At 39.6% G+C, this 18,179-nt stretch overlaps 3 protein-coding genes and 1 long non-coding RNA gene across 5 annotated transcripts; 2 read left to right on the top strand and 2 right to left on the bottom strand.

Annotated features, from left to right (window-relative positions):
* Positions 1-136: 136 nt before the first annotated feature.
* Positions 137-4,486, bottom strand: mylpfa (myosin light chain, phosphorylatable, fast skeletal muscle a). The gene is made up of 7 exons (XM_023413914.2): positions 4,381-4,486; positions 3,298-3,396; positions 1,909-1,984; positions 1,716-1,820; positions 1,153-1,231; positions 1,002-1,050; positions 137-474 (listed from the first exon to the last, which is right to left on the bottom strand). The coding sequence occupies exons 1-7, from the start codon at positions 4,381-4,383 to the stop codon at positions 373-375; spliced, it is 513 nt and encodes a 170-aa protein (XP_023269682.2). The 5' UTR covers positions 4,384-4,486; the 3' UTR covers positions 137-372.
* LOC147818714 (uncharacterized) lies at positions 3,407-4,438 on the top strand. Its single transcript, XR_015437708.1, has 2 exons — positions 3,407-3,962; positions 4,334-4,438. It is a non-coding gene; the product is annotated as an uncharacterized LOC147818714 (long non-coding RNA).
* A 3,919-nt stretch (positions 4,487-8,405) lies between the features above and the next one.
* Positions 8,406-11,495, bottom strand: pheta2 (PH domain containing endocytic trafficking adaptor 2). The gene is made up of 4 exons (XM_023413770.2): positions 11,139-11,495; positions 9,950-10,038; positions 9,541-9,844; positions 8,406-9,418 (listed from the first exon to the last, which is right to left on the bottom strand). The coding sequence occupies exons 2-4, from the start codon at positions 10,028-10,030 to the stop codon at positions 9,012-9,014; spliced, it is 792 nt and encodes a 263-aa protein (XP_023269538.1). The 5' UTR covers positions 10,031-10,038; positions 11,139-11,495; the 3' UTR covers positions 8,406-9,011.
* Positions 11,496-12,365: 870 nt separating this feature from the next.
* On the top strand, positions 12,366-16,367 carry cd2bp2 (CD2 (cytoplasmic tail) binding protein 2). 2 transcript variants are annotated; one of them, XM_023413763.2, is made up of 7 exons: positions 12,366-12,458; positions 12,794-12,872; positions 13,454-13,583; positions 13,770-13,927; positions 14,008-14,593; positions 14,678-14,763; positions 16,126-16,367. In XM_023413763.2, the coding sequence occupies exons 2-7, from the start codon at positions 12,798-12,800 to the stop codon at positions 16,234-16,236; spliced, it is 1,146 nt and encodes a 381-aa protein (XP_023269531.1). In that variant the 5' UTR covers positions 12,366-12,458; positions 12,794-12,797; the 3' UTR covers positions 16,237-16,367. The 2 variants fall into 2 exon arrangements, with proteins under 2 accessions (XP_023269531.1, XP_023269532.1); XM_023413764.2 differs by having other exon boundaries at positions 12,425-12,872.
* The last annotated feature ends 1,812 nt before the right edge of the window (positions 16,368-18,179 follow it).

Here is an 18,179-nt window from a genome sequence, read left to right as displayed (position 1 = left end):
AGCAGAGGGACACATTTCATTCATACAAACACCTCAGAGGGCTGAAGTGACAGGACAGACAGAGATGTGGAGGTGAGAAGACAGACGATGTTTGCAAGCAAAGAAAAGATGTTTGAGAAAAGCTTTTGAATGGAAATGATGTTACAGGATAATTTTATTGGAAATCATCCCTATTCCCCATAAGCAAACATAGACATCCCATGGACATCGGCCGTCTCCTGTGTCATTGTGACAAGTCTTTGGTTTGAGATTGAGCGGCTGAGCACATGGGTTAACACAGAACGTGAGCAGGGAGGAAGAGGAGGAAAGAAAAGGGCAGGGAAGGCAGAATAGCAAAGGGATTTCTGTCTTTCTTGTCTTCGTGCTTTCTCTTTACTCCTCCTTCTCCTCTCCGTGTGTGATGACGTAGCAGATGTTCTTGTAGTCTACGTTGCCGGCAACATCTGGGGGGAAGGCGGCCCACATGTTCTTAATCTGAGGGAGAAAAGGAAGGTTGGAAAAAATCAGCATGGAAAAATCCTGCTGATACTCTTTAAAGGAATACATCATGTTTTTGAGATATTGGTCAAGTTCTCCCCTGACTGAAGTTTACACCTTTATGTCAATTTTTACATAATGCCTCATTTTAAATCCAGTTTAAACTTTTAAATTTAAACAGTTTTTGACAAATAACAATCTTTTGTTCAGGTAACATACGCCGCACGATCCGAAACGTTTTAAACAATGGATGGACGTAGTGGGGGACATACAGCACGTGATAGAATAAGGGCAGACCAGACAATGGAAGAAATACAACACCGATGCTGTCTCTTAGCTAATGTAGACATAAAAACAGTAGATCAAGAAGTGTATACCCCACTTAGTTCCTGTGCTTTGTTGACATGTTTTCACTTTTTTCAGTAAAATTGTTTCAAATAAAAGAAAATCTAGTCTGAGTTGAGAGTCATGGGCCAGTTTGCCAAAAACCATAAAATACTCTTCTAACAGGTCGGTGACTTTACCTCCTCTGGGGTGAACCTGTCGCACTGAGTGGTCAGGAGCTCCTCGAGGCTGCAACAGGCAAACAGGCAGATTTTAATCAAAATCAAATTCTTCCTATTTGAGCAGGTGCTTATAGTAAAATGATAAAATTAAAAAAAAAAAAGTGCTCACAATTCCTTCTTGATGGATCCAGTACCCTCGGGGTCCAGGACCTTGAAGGAACTAAGAATAACGTCCTCGGGATCAGCACCTGACGGGAACAGGAGGACATTATGAGTAAAAATCTTGCATTCATTCTGAAAAGTAGAGAGGCGTACGCAGCAAAGTGCTCAATATACACAATGCCCACAATCAGTGCTATATTATCATATTATTGGATAGTTATGGTTGATATATTCATATTTTTACATAAAAATGTATTTAAATGTTGCACTTGGTCGAGGTGGTGCTACTTAATATACTGTTAACAATGCATCATACAGTGTGTTATAAGCTGACCATATGTTTTGTTTGTAAAAATCTTGCAAAGTAACTCGTACCTGTGGCTGGTAAGTAAAATGCAGTGGATTAAAAAGTACAGTTCTCCCCTCAGTATAAGGGGAGAACGGTCTATAGAGATATAAACCGACAACACTCAAGGAAAGAAGGAGCGCCCACAAAATTAAACCTAAGCACAGTGTTTGAGTAGGTGTAACGACGTGGGGGTGAGTGCTGGTAAGAAATGTGATGCCCACCCTTCAGCTTCTCTCCGAACATGGTGAGGAAGACGGTGAAGTTGATGGGGCCGCTGGCCTCCTTGATCATGGCCTCCAGCTCCTCATTCTTCACATTCAACTGGCCTGAACAGCACAGACGTTGGGATTAGGACGGGAGACCATGCAACTCATATTCACACATACTCAACACAGACGTCTAATCCAGACTCACCCATTGAGGCCAGCACGTCCCTCAGGTCATCTTTGCTGATGATACCATCTCTGTTCTGGTCAATGATTGTGAAGGCCTAAAACAAAAAGGCTTGGTTTACTACTCGAAGGACGCACTTAAGATAGATTGGGAGAGGGTGTCCGACAGGCTGAGACCTCTTCACACTTTTAAGGACTCCTCAGTCAACAGTTTGTCCATTACAGCGGCAGCTGGCGAGTATCTTTGACACAGCGCTGTGCAAATGTTGTCAGAGGATATTGTGTAGGAAAAAAGCTGCACCCAAAAAGTCAGACCCGACTGTGGTGGCCTTGGGGGCTGTGGGGGTGTTGACTGGGTCGGGGTGCTTAAGGTGGCCCCCAGTTTTTTCTTACATGTTAATTTGGGAAAGTGTCATTAGGGAACAGCTGTCTGAGCTGCTCACCCTCTACAACTTGCGTCTATGAAACTTAAGATGACCTCTTGGACTTGAACTTGAACCTAGCCACCGACCTTTCTCGTCACCTTCTCTCCCTCTCTTTCACACACTCACTTCCTTTGCTTTGACAGATAAAAACACACACACACACACACCCCCCCTGGCTGTTATTTTTTCCATCTGTGCAATGCGTTAAGATCATCCTAATCATCATGCCATACATTCCCTAAGTGGCACTCAAGAAGTCTGTATCACTTATCACAGGAGGAATGTTTCCTCTATTCAGAGCACATACGCCTTGACAACGCACTGAAAACACAGACACCATCATTATCCAATCTCTTGACAGCACACCCCTATAAAATCCCATCTCCCTGACCTTTCTGAACTGCGGCACACACCCTTCACACCTCACTCTTACACCTAGTGGCTCTCAGTTTCTGTGCTTAACGGCCATCTTGAGATGGAGAACTCTTAACGGGGTCTGAAAACAGCAAATCTTCAAATGTGCAGCGTTATGACCTTTTTCTCTCTCTTTTCCGCGTTATAATAACACCTGTGGTCCAGTTGTTCTGCCTGGCGTCCCAGCCTTCAGCAAGAGACTTAAGGAGATGTCTGAGTGACAGCTGGGTGGGGGGGGTCAAAGGTGAACAAAATGTGGGGAGAGTCAGATGGTGTCAGAAATTTCAGAGCTCCTCCAAATGACATTCTTGTGCTTATTAAATTGTCAGGGGAGAAGGGGGGGGTTGCACGCAAAATAGCAACTGCTGTGAAAATGGATCCGAGAGCCGCTCAACCAAACCCTAATTTCAGTCACAGTCTCGAAGAAATTAAACTGAAATCAAACTAAGAATCTTTATCAGTGAACCAGAGGCAACACAGACGTCTAATCCCTCCCGAGGCTGAAATGAATGATGCTCATACAGTCGAAAGAGGAGCTTCCTTCAGGGATGGAGTATCAAACCAAACCTCACCTCCTTGTACTCCTGAATCTGGCTCTGCTCAAACATGGAGAACACATTGGAGGAGCCTCCGTCTCCTGCTGCCTGCCTCCTCTTGGCCTTCTTTGGTGCCTGGGGAACAAACACATGGGTGAAATTTTTTTTTTAAAGTATATTTTTTTGGGCTTTTATGCCTTTAATGGACAGCACAGTGGAGAGTGACAGGAAACGGGGAGGCAGAGAGAGGGGGAATGACATGCAGTGAAAGGCCGTCCGATGCGGGATTTGAACCGGGGCCGACTGCAGCGAGGACTGTAGCCTCTATACATGGGGCACCTGCTTAAACCACTACGCTACACGACGCCCCATGGGTGAAATTTTAAACACATTTGGCTAAAACCCAGCAGTGATGTTTGTGAGTCTTTTACGGGCAGTGGCTCCCAACCTTTTTGACTTTGTTAGACCTTAAAATTAAGCCGTGTCTACTTGCATATCTCCTCCAAAACATCTTTCATTTTCATTGTTTCATTATTGTTAGACTCCTGAAAACTAAAAACAAGCATTAGAGGAAAGTTTGTGCAGCAGAACGATATTTGTTTCTTATTTCTTGTCCCATCGAGCATTTCATGATCCCTCAGATTTATCTTGTGACCCCCTTGGAAAGGTCCTGATGCCCAGGTTGAGAACCACTACTCCACGTTAGTAAAGAAATTTATGATCTGACTATTAATATGACATGCATGCACACACAAGTGAGGTTTTTTTGCATCCTTTTCCTTAATGTGTCCCTGCAGATGTTTGAGTTTGGCATGCAGTTTGGAGTGGATTATGTAAAACTATAATTTAGCAACACCATGTTAGTGCACAGCCATCCTTAGAACTGCATCAGCAAGATCTGCAGTTATCAACAAAAAAAAATCCACCAAAATGTCCAAAACTCTTGATGCACTAAAAGTAACGGCAAATGCTCTCATCTTTCTGCTAAGATTATTTCAAGCTTAGATTTTTTTTTTAAAAAAGCATCAAAAAGCAGAGTTAATCCAAAGAGTTGCTTTGATTCCCCCTGCAGATATTTCCAACAGCAGCGTGCAGAGATGTGGGAACCCTGGTACTCACCATCTTGAGACGGTATGAGTGGAGGTTTGGATGATCAAGAAAGAGAAGACAGTGTGAAGCCGCGTTATACGTATATCCCCGGGGGTTTATATACCCCTTCACAGGCCAATCTAACTTTAGCCGCAGACTCAAGTTTGGATGGCGATAAAAAAAAAAGAGGGAGAGAGAGAGAGAGGATGGTCAAGGATGAAAAGTGAAGGAGACAGAAAGGCAGGACAGTGTATCACCTTACAGGAGATCAGAAATAGACACAGGAGTCTTGGAATTAAGTAAACCTGATAGCTGAGGGACCATGCTGCAGGTTTGCAGTCCCACGTGGACTAATAAGGACATTCGGGACATAGATGCTTGTTGGACCGCTGGACACTGGCTCTCCACCCTCCTTCTGTCCACCTCCATCTGCCTGCATAGAGACACAGTGGCCACTCGCTGACTTTATTTTTGGTTTGTGATGTCCATTGCGATATTACAGACTAAGATACAAGTATTCTATATCGTCAGCCACTGATGCAGCTTTTACCCTGTATGTGCACAGCCCGCCTTTCTTTTTTTAAGTCGGGACAAAGTTATGATGCTAATGTCAAATCTGGGATTTTCCCAAAGAAGTTGTAATGACTGGGACCCTGTAAGAGGGAGAAAAATGTACTTTTGCATGTGTCATTCCTTAAATGAATTAACAAAATGAATTTAAATATCTTGTCACATAATAAAAAACATGGAAGAGGAAAGGATTTTTGTTTATCTTTGAAAGCTGTGCGAGGAAATACTGGAGTAAAATAGAAAAATCATTTTTTATCTTTGTATCTGTGCATGTGCAAGTATATTTGTATAAATTCACATATATCTCTCCTGGCTTTCCTGCTGCATTAATGTACAGTAACTATTTGTTGGGTTTCACTGTATTAAGGACACATCTTTATTCATTTATATATTTTTCCTTTTTTTGTTTCTTTTTTAAAACGTTGTCTTACTCTATTCTCATGATGAATTTGCGGTTACAAACAAATATGGACATAATTAATGAATTACAATAAAGTGTAAAAGAAAAAAATACTTTATGTTAGCTTTCAAGAAATTATTAATGACCCTCTTTAAGCTTTTGATTAACTGCAGTGAATTAAGAATAATGTTCTGTGTTTTTACACCTGTCGCTCAACTAAAAATACTTCTTTTTTTTTGCTTCCTTTTGCATTGTTGTCATTATTGTCATCACTTTAGACTGTGAAGCAAAAATAGATAAAGGAAATTATATGTAAAAACCACTCCCAAAAAACTACAGAATAGCTCATTTAGAAGATACAAGATCACAAATTTAAAAAAAAGTCCTCAGATCTTAGAATAAATAATAGTAAAAGTACTGATACAATAATGCCAATACAATTACAAGGAAAATCCCTACTAAATGACAGATGTTGTATCTGTAAAATGCACTTTTGTGACAAGTGCCTTGTCATAAAAGTGCCTTTTTTAAAGTATTAGAGGAAAAAGCACTTGATCTGCAGTAAAATGACTTCTATGACAGATATATATCATTATTTGATTCTTATACATCAATGTGTGAGCAGCACTTTACTGTTGCACCGGGTCAAGGTGGAGCCAGTTATGGTGGAACAGTTAAGAAGTTAAGTCCAGTGGTTGTAAACCAAGGGGTCGGGCCCCCTCTAAAGGGACATGAGATAAATCTGAGCGGTCCTGAGATGACTGATGGGGCTGGAGAGAGGAAAAAGCAGAGTTCTGTGACATGTCTTGTTTCAGTTTTTTCAGTATGAGCCTTGTTGTCAGCGTTACATGAACGACAACATGCCAGACAAGTGAAAGCACCGTTAACCTCTGGCTTCACTCCTGCTTTCTCATCACTACCAAGGTGTGCGTCTGGTGATTGGCCTCAGTCATGAACACTTTCCCACCTGTTTTCCCCGTCCCCCCCCCCTCACACACACACACCCCTCTTTCACACCATCTACCCCTCATACCCCCCCTTAAATATATGGGGATTACTTGGCAGGGTGATGGCAGCAGACATTCCCAGAAGAATATAAAGGGGACAGCTGAGGGCGACCAAAATAGCTAAATAAACTTGAGCGTCTGCCAGTGTGCCAGGCCCCGAGAGCAAAATGCTTTCCTTCATTTGTTTTGTCAGGTTTTATATCCAAATTTACCTCAGAGATAATCTGTTTTCATTTCACTAACAACTTTGTTAATCTCATCTATTGGATGAATTTATTTTTGTTCTCTGGTCGTGACTGTTTGTGTTTCCACTGGTCTCCTCTCCCTGACAGTCTGATGGTCAGCGATGAGTCACGTCTCTGCTCTTAACTGGTTTCCACTCCGCCGGTAATTTGGATTAGACAGACATTTGTTTATCTTGGGCGTTCAGGACATCCAGAGCCTGACGCTAGCTGTCAGTCCTGTCCATGTGTTCCCGTTGACCTTTGACCTGTGGTTCACTTGATTATCACCACCTTGTTTAGGAATGAAATGTGTCACACCATATGGTTCGACTGTCATTTTTACTTTTAAGGAGGAGGTTTAGGTTAGACTCAAGCTGGATGATCACTTTACTGAACTAAACACTTTCATTTAAGACTAAATTTTTCATTTGTTGAAATAAGAATCAGCATTTTTGGCAGATTTTCTCCTCTCGTTTCTACATTGTAATATGTCATTCCTAAAAGTGTGAGAATAAGCTGTGACATCTCAAACTCTTCACAGATGTGTCAGCTGCTGCAGTTCACTGGAAAAAAACAAAATGGCCCCTCTTTACAATGTCTTTCATCGCTGCTATGTTGAGGAAGTGTTTGTATACAGATGTTTGTACATTGCAAGGGCCACCGCTGTAACGTGAAACCTCTTGCCACGCTCCTCGGAAGCCATCTATCATTTTTTAGATGATTGGTATGTGTGTCTGTAGGGTTTGGAATGTGGAGAAGTTCCCAGCTTGACTTATGCAGGAGGATGTCAGAGTTTGTAATGTTATACTCTGGTGTCTTTGATCACCTGCCAACCTCAGGTTGCCCTGTTTTGTTATTTGATTCCATCCAGGATTGTGTTACGCCAATCACCATATGTTAAATTTTAGGTTTAAATGCAGGTCAGGTCTGGTGGGATTGAACTTGAAATAGAAATGGTGGCTGAATAAACAGTTTAGTTAAAAAGTGAATTACACTTACACACTAATACATTTTTGTCATTAAGGATGTTGCTTTGTCTAATTGACACAGTGGATTTAATAAAAATACAGGTCAGACGTGTCATGTTGTAATGTTCCCTGTAAATGATTGGATAATTCAATTAAACACTTAATTTTCCAAAACAGCCTTTTTTGTCTTTTGCATATTTCCATAAATGATCTTCCTATTTCTATGTAAATCACAGAGCTATGATTGAAGTCTGTCTCCAGTTTCAGCACACTGTGCCTGCAGCACCCTCTGCTGTTTACCTTCCTACACACTGATTATTTGCCATGGGAGCAAAGTGACATCCCAGCTTTCATTGTTCTATGTTTTCCACAATTTTGTATTCTAAGGAGCTTTAGATAAAACAATCCTGACCACTCTGTGACCATCTCACACAGATTCTTTATCAGCTTCAAGGATTCTGCTGAACAGAATTATGCCTAAGACAAGATCCCATTTCTTCATGACTGAAAAATAAACAAATTCTCACTACAGCCTACTTCCCCTTTGTAGTTCTAGTAGTAATATTTCTTTCTTTATGATCTGCACCAGAGACCAAAGTTGTGTCGTGCATTTTTGCATCAGCATCTTATTTTGTATCACAGATCTGGTGCTGGGTATTGATTTGTAAACTAACTCATTCTGAGAGCCGTTAGTAATGAATTAATGATGGCTGAATTACATTTAGCTGCCTTGAGTTCAGGGTCTTGGTATTGTTCATGTTGGCTCAAAATGTCTGCTGTGGGAAAGGCCACATGTCTCTTAGTTATTCCCAAATGTTTTTACTGCACTCCTACTAAAAAAATAGGGTTGCATGTTAACATGTACCAACTAACTGATTATGAGACATTAAAGTCAACAGACCAATTTTATTTTTTCATGCAATGAAAATATATAATACTCTTTGCTTAATACTGTATCTTAAAGCCTTTTTATGCCATGGATGAATTTAATTGCAGCACATGTGAATATTCAATTGCTCCGATAACTGTTATGCATAAACACAGGTGTAACTGATCAAATTAATCATGAGTGAATTCCATTCAGCTGTGTCAGCGTCAGTAAGCTGGTCCTGGTGCACGCCGCCACAGCCATGTCCTGCTGGGACACTTGAATGGAACAGAGCCATTGTTAAAGTTATTAGTGACACCTGTGTTTTTCCTACTATGACAAGTCAAAGTGCTGCGAGTAGAGCCTATCTGCACACCGCTCAATGTCCACAAGGTGCAGATGTGCAGACAGCAGCGGTCTCTGTTTGTTCCTCATTGCGTACCATGGACACTGTGAGGCCGTCGTGGCTCAGGCAAATAAACAGAATAGAAATGGTTGAAGCTGATCATGTGAAACAGAGGTACTTTTAGCACATTTACAGGTGGCTGGGCCTCAAACGCTAACACTTCAGGTTCAGTTCCTATTTGACACACACAAGTCACTCCAGCTCAGTTCCTCTTTTTTTCACCCCAGGTTGATGAGATCTCCGTCACTGTGCTGCTCCTCTTCTGCCCGTCGACTCCTCAGCCATTCCTCTCTCGCCTTCTTCACCTCCTGGCCATAATAATCATGAAGTTTGCTGAAGTCCTCAAGTGGATCAAAACCCACCAAAGGCCATTCGCCATACAGAGGCGCCGGTCCATTAAGTGGTGTGACGAGAGCATTTCTCTTGGGCCACAGTTTAGGTGACTTTTTTGCTCTAGTGGGTATTGAATGTGCTTGTAAAACAGTGCTGGCACTGAGGCTTCTGCTCTCCCTCACCACGGCTGTTGGCCCCTGCACAGGGAAGAGGAAGCTGGTTGTGGACTGTTTGAGGGCCCTGGCAGAGGAGCTGTGATGGGAGTCACCAGAGCTTTGTTGCTGTTTAGCCTCTGCAAGGGGAAAAAAACGCAGAGTAAAAAAAGCCAATTAAAGACAAACATTAAAAGGCTCAAAAGAAATTCATGAACTTTAGCCTGTAGAAATAGGTATGAGGACAACAACACTAACACACCTTCATACTGCCTCCCCAGGTCTCTGACCAGCAGGGAGAGGTAACAGTGATTGGCTGACAGCAGAGCTTTCACCCAGCTCTCCTGAGTCTGATGATCCACCGCTGCAAATCTGTAGGTTTTGAGCCCGGGCCCCTCGAACACCAGGGAAAAGGCAAACCGTCCATCAGACTCCGAGTGTCTCACTGCACACCCCTCCAGCACAATGACGCCCAGCAGGTGTCGGTCAGCTGGGCGCTCCTGGTAGAAAAGCAGGTTTGCTTTCAGGACGAACCACCGCCGCTGGTAGGTGGCATTTCTCTCTTTCTATAAAGACATGTGTCAGTGTAAAGTAGGATTATTGCACTTATTTGCACTCATACGGGAAGATTCAGTAATTTCATATTGTCAGTGATCTGTGTTTTCCCACACCTTCTTGTAGAGATATCCCTCTTTATCTACTGGAGAGGTGCATGATAGGTAATGGGTCAAAATCTTCTCATGGAGCTTCATCCCAACACCTGAAGATGAGAAACTGCTTTTACATTTAGAAGACATTTACTGTGGTGGAAAATAACTCAACTATTGTACTTACATATTCCCATTCTATGGGAGTCTCATTTGTTGTGTGTTTTACATTATTTACATTGAGTAAAAGTGTACTGAGTTTAACTAAATATTTCACCTTTATGCTACTTTTATACTCTTATACTTCTCTGCAATTCAGAAGAAAGCTTGTTCTTTTGTACTCCTCTACATTTATCTGACAGGTGTGACAGGTTACTTTTCCGATTTGAATTTTAAAAACACTACATGATAAACTTACGAAATACAATACCGTTTAGTTTTAAAGATCAACCCAGTGGTTTCCAACCTTTTTAGTTTGTGTCAGTTCACAAAATAAGATTTTTCTATTCAAGGCACTTGTCAAGTTTCAGATGTCTATGAGTTGTTATCGTTATCGTTGTTCCACCAAAGACGAATTTCTCCTCCTAAACTTCTCAAATTATTTTATCTAAATAATTGTACAAGATCTAAAGGGGTAAAATTATCCAATATTTCACTAGAGCAGCAAAGTTTAGACAAAGTCCAAAACTTGCCCCTCACATTCATCTTGTGACTCTTTGGAGGGCCTTGACCCCTAGGTTGGGAACCACTGGACCAAACTAGTATATAAAGAAGTTAAAACTAGCCGCACTTTACAACGGTGAAATTCAACTAATGGATTCATGCATTAGTATTAAAAATGTAATATGATAATTGATAATGTATCAGTCACAAGGGACATTTTACTGCAGAACAGGTGCTTTAACTTTTGATAATGGAGCATGTTTACATTAACATATTGGTACTTTTAATAAAGTAAATGCACTGAATTCTTCTACTTTCACTATTCACTTCAGTAGATCTTTATTATCATTATTATTAAGAAGAGGAAGATATAAGACGACACTGATATGAATATTAGTAACCTCCAAGTTATCATCACTATGCTTAAGGTTTAAAGCAGCTGTCAGCGTCACCCCAAGTAGATAGATAGATAGATAGATAGATAGATAGATAGATAGATAGATAGATAGATAGATAGATAGATAGATAGATAGATAGATAATAGACTTACCTCTGCTGTATGTTGAATCCTTCACAGTCACCTTCTCACAGCCTTTACATTCTTTTACATTTACAGATATTTTCTACTGGTCCTCATCGTTCCTAAACATGGAGTCAGTTGTTTTCCCTCAGTTCGACACATCTAGATTCAGACAATGCCTGTATATATAGTTTCAGGTTACTACCACTGGTTCACCCTCGGGTACGAGAGGACGAGTGTTGAAATATAAATAACTCGACCCACTTCCTGGTAACAAAATCCTGACACATTATATTCTCTCTCCTCTACGCTTGAGCCTACCTTGAGCTGAAGGGTCACACACAGCAGCTGAAACCCCCTCCCTGACAAGAGCTGCTACCTGGAAGTGAGATGCTAGATGTTGAGTTTGAGGTCTGATGCATCTTCCTCAGCTCTCTCACTTCTGCATTTTGTGTCACTTTTTATTCTAAGCTCTGATGATGTGTAGATCAAATGTCCCTTGGTAGTTGGTTGATTCTTCATGGAAAAGTACAAAGCTTCTTTTTAAAAATAGTGAATATTTGTTAGTGACAGTATAATTTTTGAACAAGAAAAATGCTGGTATCAATTACATGTAAAACCAGATAGATATCTTGAAAATGACCTCTTAAAAATGTCCCTCTCCATTTCTAAACTTGTTGTGTCTATTCTTGGCAAGCACTTATCCTTTTTATCCTAATGGACCTCAAGGAATTCTGAATCTAAAAGAGGCCAAAGTGTTAAGACTTACAAGGCCTTATATACTGCAAGGCTCATCCTATACAGCACATCTCCACTGTCTGTGCCCAAATCAAACTTGAGTAAAGTTATAGCAACAGCAAAACCCTCAGTGCAAAAACTCAAAGTTAAAGTTTTAAATTATAAATGTATTAAAACCAAATTCTCTTTAAGTTTTATTTTTTTTATATTTTACTCTGTGTTGTAGTGCAGTTATGTTTTAACCTCACTTTTATTAACCTCACTATTATTTCTACTTTTATTCAATATTATCTGGTATTTTTTCTTTATGTATTTGTTAAGCACCTTGAAAAACTTGTTTTTTTTTTTAATTGCTACATTAATTGTTACTGTTATTGTTATTATTATTATTATTATTGTTATTATTATTATTATTATTATTATTATTATTATTATTTAATTTACTCAAGCGATTTAAGTTTCTGCTTGAAATCCTATCCCCACTCCTCACCACGTGGTGGCGGTAAAGCGTCGTTGTGTGTCAACTGTTATTGACGTTTGAAAAAAGGGGAAGAAGAAGGAAAACAAGCGAAGAAGAAACGAAAACGAACGTCGCCTGAATAATTTCAGCAGGTTTTGATACATTTTACCGCTAAAAATCACTTTAATAACCTGGTTTGTGTATTTTCACACTCGTGTTGTGCAAAAGTTAGACTGGATCAATTAACTAAATGTTATCCCACTTCTATCCACATTTTGGATTCTGACGAATGCCTTAGTTATTCTGCATGCGCTGTTGTTGGCTAACATTTTTAGCAACAAAGCTAAGTCCTGTGTAACCGCTCATTCTCGTGACGTTACAAGAATATTCCCTGTGAACGTTTCATAAATAAAGGTACTTACTAATGCTACAGCTCACCTTAAGTTGCATTAGGAGAATCAAAGAGTCGCTGTCTTGCCTCCTGTAGCACCATGCCGAAAAGGAAAGTAACATTTGAGGACGGGATCGGGGAGTTGGATCTGGAAGACGACCTCCCCAACAAAAAGGTAACACTCTCCCGTTCAGGTTATGGTGTAGGAAGGAGACACTGCTGTGGTGTCAGAGTGGTTTAGTAATGTTATAATAATAAACACACAGACGCAAGAGTTATTATGTTAGTATGTTTGATATGTCAAGCAGTACACATCCATTTGCAATAAATAGAAAATACATTTTACAGCGAGGTTGCTGTAACACTGGTTTGGCAGCTTCTTTTCTTGGTTTACTGTATACATATATTTTTCTGGTATGATCTTGCATACAAATGTATTTCCATTAGTAAAACTCCAGTCTTCTAGTAACATCTGACCAATAAACCTACCTAGATAGTCAGTTAGGGCTTCAAAAATGTAACTAGCAACAGTAATTTAACAATTAAATGGTCGCAGTTGATTTCACTATCAAGGAACATTATATAGCTCCAAAGGTTCTACTTGCATGCTTTGAACATATGCACAATCCGTTCTTTCATGTTGTTTAAGGGGTGCACCTGAGTTTAACTTAAAAGGGCAGAAATACACTTACCCTGTATTACTTGAGAAGTTAAATGCTATTATATGTAATATTATTTTTTCTTTCACTGGTGAAGAGCTGTGAGGTTGCCAGTGGTCCAGGCTCCAGGTTCAAGGGTAAACATTCCCTTGATAGTGATGAAGAGGATGAACCGGAAGACACAAACAGCAGCAAATACGATATTCTGGCCAGCGATGATGTGGATGGTCTGTCTTGTTGGTTATTTGAACTGTAACTTTCAACAATTTCATATATTTATTGTGGCATATTTATTTGTTCTTGACATCGTCACTGCTTCATATATGTGTCACAAGTCTATCAAGATTGTATTTTGCCTTGACGTGGAGTATCAGTAATTATGTCATCTAAGATCATGCTAATTTTGTTTTCAGGGCAAGAGGGAGCAACAATCGACTTTGATGAGGGAGTTTCTATTACACCTTTCAACCTGGATGAAGAGATGCAGGAAGGACACTTTGACTCAGAGGGAAACTATTTCATCAAAAAGGAACAACAGATTAGAGACAACTGGCTTGACAACATCGACTGGGTAATGGAATTTTAGGTGCTTTTGCTTCATGTTTGAAAACTTTTCTAGCAATATGCAATAATATAAGTTACTTCTTCTAGGTGAGAATAAAAGAACAACCTTTCAAACAAAAGAAGAAAGGTCTTGGAGCCAAACGAACACGCAGAGCCGGCGATGAGGATGAGGCTGAGGAAGAGAAACAGAGAGAAGAGAAGCAGGCAGACCGAGAAACTGAAGAAGAAGAGGAGGAGACGGAGCCTGCTGAGGACCCCCTGGCATCCTACACACAGCACCAACTCACAGAAGCTGTGATCGAACTGTTGCTACCTGGGGAAACAGTTGCCAGAGCGCTCCGCAGACTAGGAGGTCTTGGAGGACGAAAGAAGGGAAAGCTGAGGGAAGAGAGTGAACCCACAGAAGAGACCAAAAGGGATGCAGAAAAGCTTGATAGGCTCACAGCACTCGCTGACAGACTGGTTGGATCTGGGATGTTTGAAATCTATCAGCAAACATATGAAAAACTGGCCTACTTAATGAAGCGCATGAGCAGCAAGAAACCAGCTGTGGGGCAGAAGTCCAGTGGTGCTGGTGATAATGAAGAAGATGAACTTGACATGTTTGCAGATAAATTTGACGAGACACATAGTGGCCGATCAGAGGATAAAGAGGATGAAGAAAACAAAAGAGGTTTCTTTGTGTTACTTCTGTATGATTCTCTTCAATATCATATATAGTTTTGATTTTTTTTAATCCAAATTTTTCTTTCCTCAGTGAGTGATGAAGTGATGTGGCAGTACAAATGGGAAAATGAGGATAATTCAGAAATCTATGGCCCCTTCACCAGTCAGCAGATGCAGGTACTCTGTTTCATCAATTTAAATAGTTTCTTGAGTTTGTAGGTGATAAAAAGAAAGGAAAAACTGGAGTGTATCATTCCTTTGTGGAAAACAGTTTTATTAAGTCACTCATCAAGCAAAGACACTAAAACAAAACTACATTCAATATTGCATGTTGTTTTTATTACACTACTGTTATACATGTAGGTGACACATTGGACCAATGGACAAGAAACCCTGTGGCACTGACTTATGCAAAAAGAACAATAGACAGTAGGCATTGGAATCAGTCCTATGACTTCATTGTTTTTTGAGTTGATTTTCTGGTTTTGTGAGCAAATTGATCAGAGCAAACTTCAGAGTTAGTTCCATCAGCTTCAGGCTGTTGTTGGGAGAGGTTTGGGGGATGGGGCACCAAAGCCACTGAATCAATAGAAACAAGTATGGGTTTATGTCTCAAAACCACTAGGTCCAGTTAATTTGGTAAATTAGTAGGAATGTTATGATTACTGAATTTCATATGCACAAATGCACCAATTGAAGAATTTGCTTGTCTTACAATACTGTTCAACAACAGCACACACAAAAATGAGGTGAATTTAATTGAATATGTGTACTGATATATTTGCATTCACTTGATTGTGACACTTGTTAAGTTTGAATGCATTGTTTTTTTCAAAACAGAATATGTTTGTTGGAATTAATTTGTATGTAATTTGGCTTGGGCAGCGCAGTGATGCAGTGATTAGCACTCTCACGGCCTCGGCTGGCCGGGGTCTTTCTGTGCCTGTGTGGGTTTCCCCCCCACAGTTCAAACACATGCAGGTTAGGTTAATTGGCTTGTCTCTATATGTCAGCCCTGTGATAGACTGGCGACTTGTGGAGGGTGTACACTCCCTCTCGCCCACTGTCAACTGGGATTAGCTCCAGCCCCCCTGCGACCATCAGGAGGATAAGCATAAGTATAGCTAATGGATTGATAGAAAACATAAAACGCAAACATAAATGAGAAAGGAAGAAAAGGAAGAAAATTGTAGGATGTAATTCTGGCAAGGGCTCAGATCAAAAGGGATAAATTCTTATAAAGCTTAAATATTTGATGGTTGCTTAAAGCTTTTATGTCTTTCGCCATATCAGGCATATATGTCTGTTTTAAAGTATACTCAAGTTTATGCAAAACCTTATAATCTGTACACATTAAAAATCAACTTTACATATCCATTTACATAAATTTTGTTTGTTTTTCTCAGACAGACTAATGTGCCTTCAAACATATTCGTAAATCCCGTTATTTTAGATTACTAGATTATTGTATTGCAGGCAGGTTCTACCTTTAATCTCAGTCTGACCAGGTGGGCTTTAATCTTCTTGTCTGTTTTCCAGGATTGGGTGGATGAAGGCTACTTCAGCACTGGTGTTTACTGCAGGAGGGTGGACCAGGAGGGATCTCAGTTCTACAACTCCAAGAGACTAGACTTTGAGCTTTATACATGATTTGTGTCCAGCATCAAACCACCTCATCCATCACAATCAATTTGGATGACAGATCTGTCGTTTTAACAGGGGCTTTGTTTTCTGTACATTGTTTTTAAATAAATGACTCATGTATGTGGTGTTGCTATCAACCATTTTGGTTTTTTTTCTGAGGTTCATTTCAAGGCACATTGATTTCATTCTAATAATGTAGTGAAGTTTATACGGCCATTTGATCAGGCAGTCACTGTCACAGTGATATTTGATAGAATTATTAGAATTGTCTGAGTATTTTACACTTGGGTACTTACATTGGTAAGAGGGAAAGATACTACTATATTAACCTGCCTATTCAGCCACCTTTTGCAGTATGTTTTCAGTAGAGTAGAATGTGCAGATGGTTAGGATCACATTTCTTACATCTTCAGGTATTCAAAGTTACATACCACTGGTAGTTATTAGATTATAACTACTGTACTTTGCATGTAGTGACTGATACATCAGTGTTACCTCCCAGGATTTTAAGAATATACATTATTATGTTATAAAATATTGAGCCATTTCCAATGTATACTCTTTAAAAGTATTCTTTGAATATAAGATCAACATACATAATACAATCTGGACATGTTTCATTTATAAAAGTGGTCAGACATAACACAAGATGCTGATAAATGGCAGTACAATTCAGAGATTATTTGATCAAAGAAAAATAGGCAGCTATTTTGATAATTTATGAATCATTTAAATAATTGTTCAAGCAGAATGTCAAATATTTGATTCTATATATGTGTAATAAAAAGATTAGTAGAAAATATAAGTGAATATTTGTTGACATTTGATGACCACTAAATGCTTTGGGATATTGTTATGTTTTAAACAAGATAAGTCTATAACGCTAACAATTAAAACTACCTTTTTTTAAAAAAATCCCATTAGACTTATGGAATGATAAAATTGTTCGTGTTGTTGTAAAATGCTTTTGTTTATAATATGACCATGACCACATTAACCTCCTATGGGGCTCCAGGGCAAAAATGTGTTGTTGGCTCCTATTGACGCCCACTGTGGCAATTTTATTATTTCGCCAGACACCCAGAAACCAACCATTACTCTAGAACATAAATTATTAATTGATTCATTGATTAATGGATTGACAGAAAATTAAGTTGTGATAATTGATTTGACTTAAATTGACTTGCTTAAGTCACTTTTTCAGCAATTCTCAGGTATCTCAGGCATTTTCCACTACAGTCTGTTATGTTACATTGAACTAGAAGGGCACTCAAAGAGTGCACACCTCTGCCAAGGTCAAGGTCAAACAACATGCATCAGATTTCAGAGACAAAAAAAATCAAATTGAGAGTAAATGATCCAAATCAGTCCCAAAATTGAATGGATTCTTCCCTGGCCCATGCTCCATCCCTCCACCAATTAGGTTTGGTGCTAATCAGTTCAATATTATATGCGTAATCCTGTTGAAAAACTGACTGGGTGAAAACCTCCTTGGCAGAGATTATCAATTGATAATTAAGGAAAAAAATGATCAGACCTATTCATAATGAAAATAATATTACAGTAGTTTTTTGGGGGTGTTACTTGACATTCAATAAAAAATGAAAGCAATTTTATAAAACCCAATTTTACAACAAACAACCACAATGCACGAACAGTTTAGGTGTTAGGATTTTGACACAAGCACAGTCTACAGTATGGACGATAGCTGATATTGTACTTCAGTGGTTCAAATTTGAAACAAATTTGTTAAGTCAAATAATGTAGACGCAAATTTTATAGTAGTAGTAGTAGTAGTAGTAGTAGTAGTAGTAGTAGTAGTAGTAGTAGTAGTAAACCTGGAGATCTGGGTCTCTGGGCAGTTACCTGCTGTGCCCAGTTGGTAACCCAGCCTCGAATTTAACTCTTACTTTTTTCACTTAATAAAATCTAGGTCTTTTTACAGACTG

Source organism: Seriola lalandi, unplaced genomic scaffold (assembly GCF_002814215.2).
Source record: "Seriola lalandi dorsalis isolate HSWRI2012SDOR001 ecotype SW California unplaced genomic scaffold, Sedor1 jcf7180002054519, whole genome shotgun sequence".
NCBI lineage: Eukaryota > Metazoa > Chordata > Actinopteri > Carangiformes > Carangidae > Seriola > Seriola lalandi.
This window is presented reverse-complemented; position numbering and strand designations above follow the sequence as displayed.

Excerpts from the sequence above, each read along its gene's own strand:
- cd2bp2 (XM_023413763.2), top strand. The coding sequence starts at position 12,798 with ATGCCGAAAAGGAAAGTAACATTTGAGGACGGGATCGGGGAGTTGGAT. Across the intron at positions 12,873-13,453 it reads ACGACCTCCCCAACAAAAAG|AGCTGTGAGGTTGCCAGTGG; the intron begins GTAACACTCTCC and ends TCACTGGTGAAG. Across the intron at positions 14,764-16,125 it reads TCACCAGTCAGCAGATGCAG|GATTGGGTGGATGAAGGCTA; the intron begins GTACTCTGTTTC and ends TCTGTTTTCCAG.
- mylpfa (XM_023413914.2), bottom strand. Across the intron at positions 1,821-1,908 it reads GGACGTGCTGGCCTCAATGG|GCCAGTTGAATGTGAAGAAT; the intron begins GTGAGTCTGGAT and ends TGTGCTGTTCAG. Across the intron at positions 475-1,001 it reads ACAGGTTCACCCCAGAGGAG|ATTAAGAACATGTGGGCCGC; the intron begins GTAAAGTCACCG and ends TTTCTCCCTCAG.
- pheta2 (XM_023413770.2), bottom strand. The coding sequence starts at position 10,030 with ATGAAGCTCCATGAGAAGATTTTGACCCATTACCTATCATGCACCTCT. Across the intron at positions 9,845-9,949 it reads AGGGATATCTCTACAAGAAG|AAAGAGAGAAATGCCACCTA; the intron begins GTGTGGGAAAAC and ends ATGTCTTTATAG. Across the intron at positions 9,419-9,540 it reads CCTGGGGAGGCAGTATGAAG|AGGCTAAACAGCAACAAAGC; the intron begins GTGTGTTAGTGT and ends TTCCCCTTGCAG.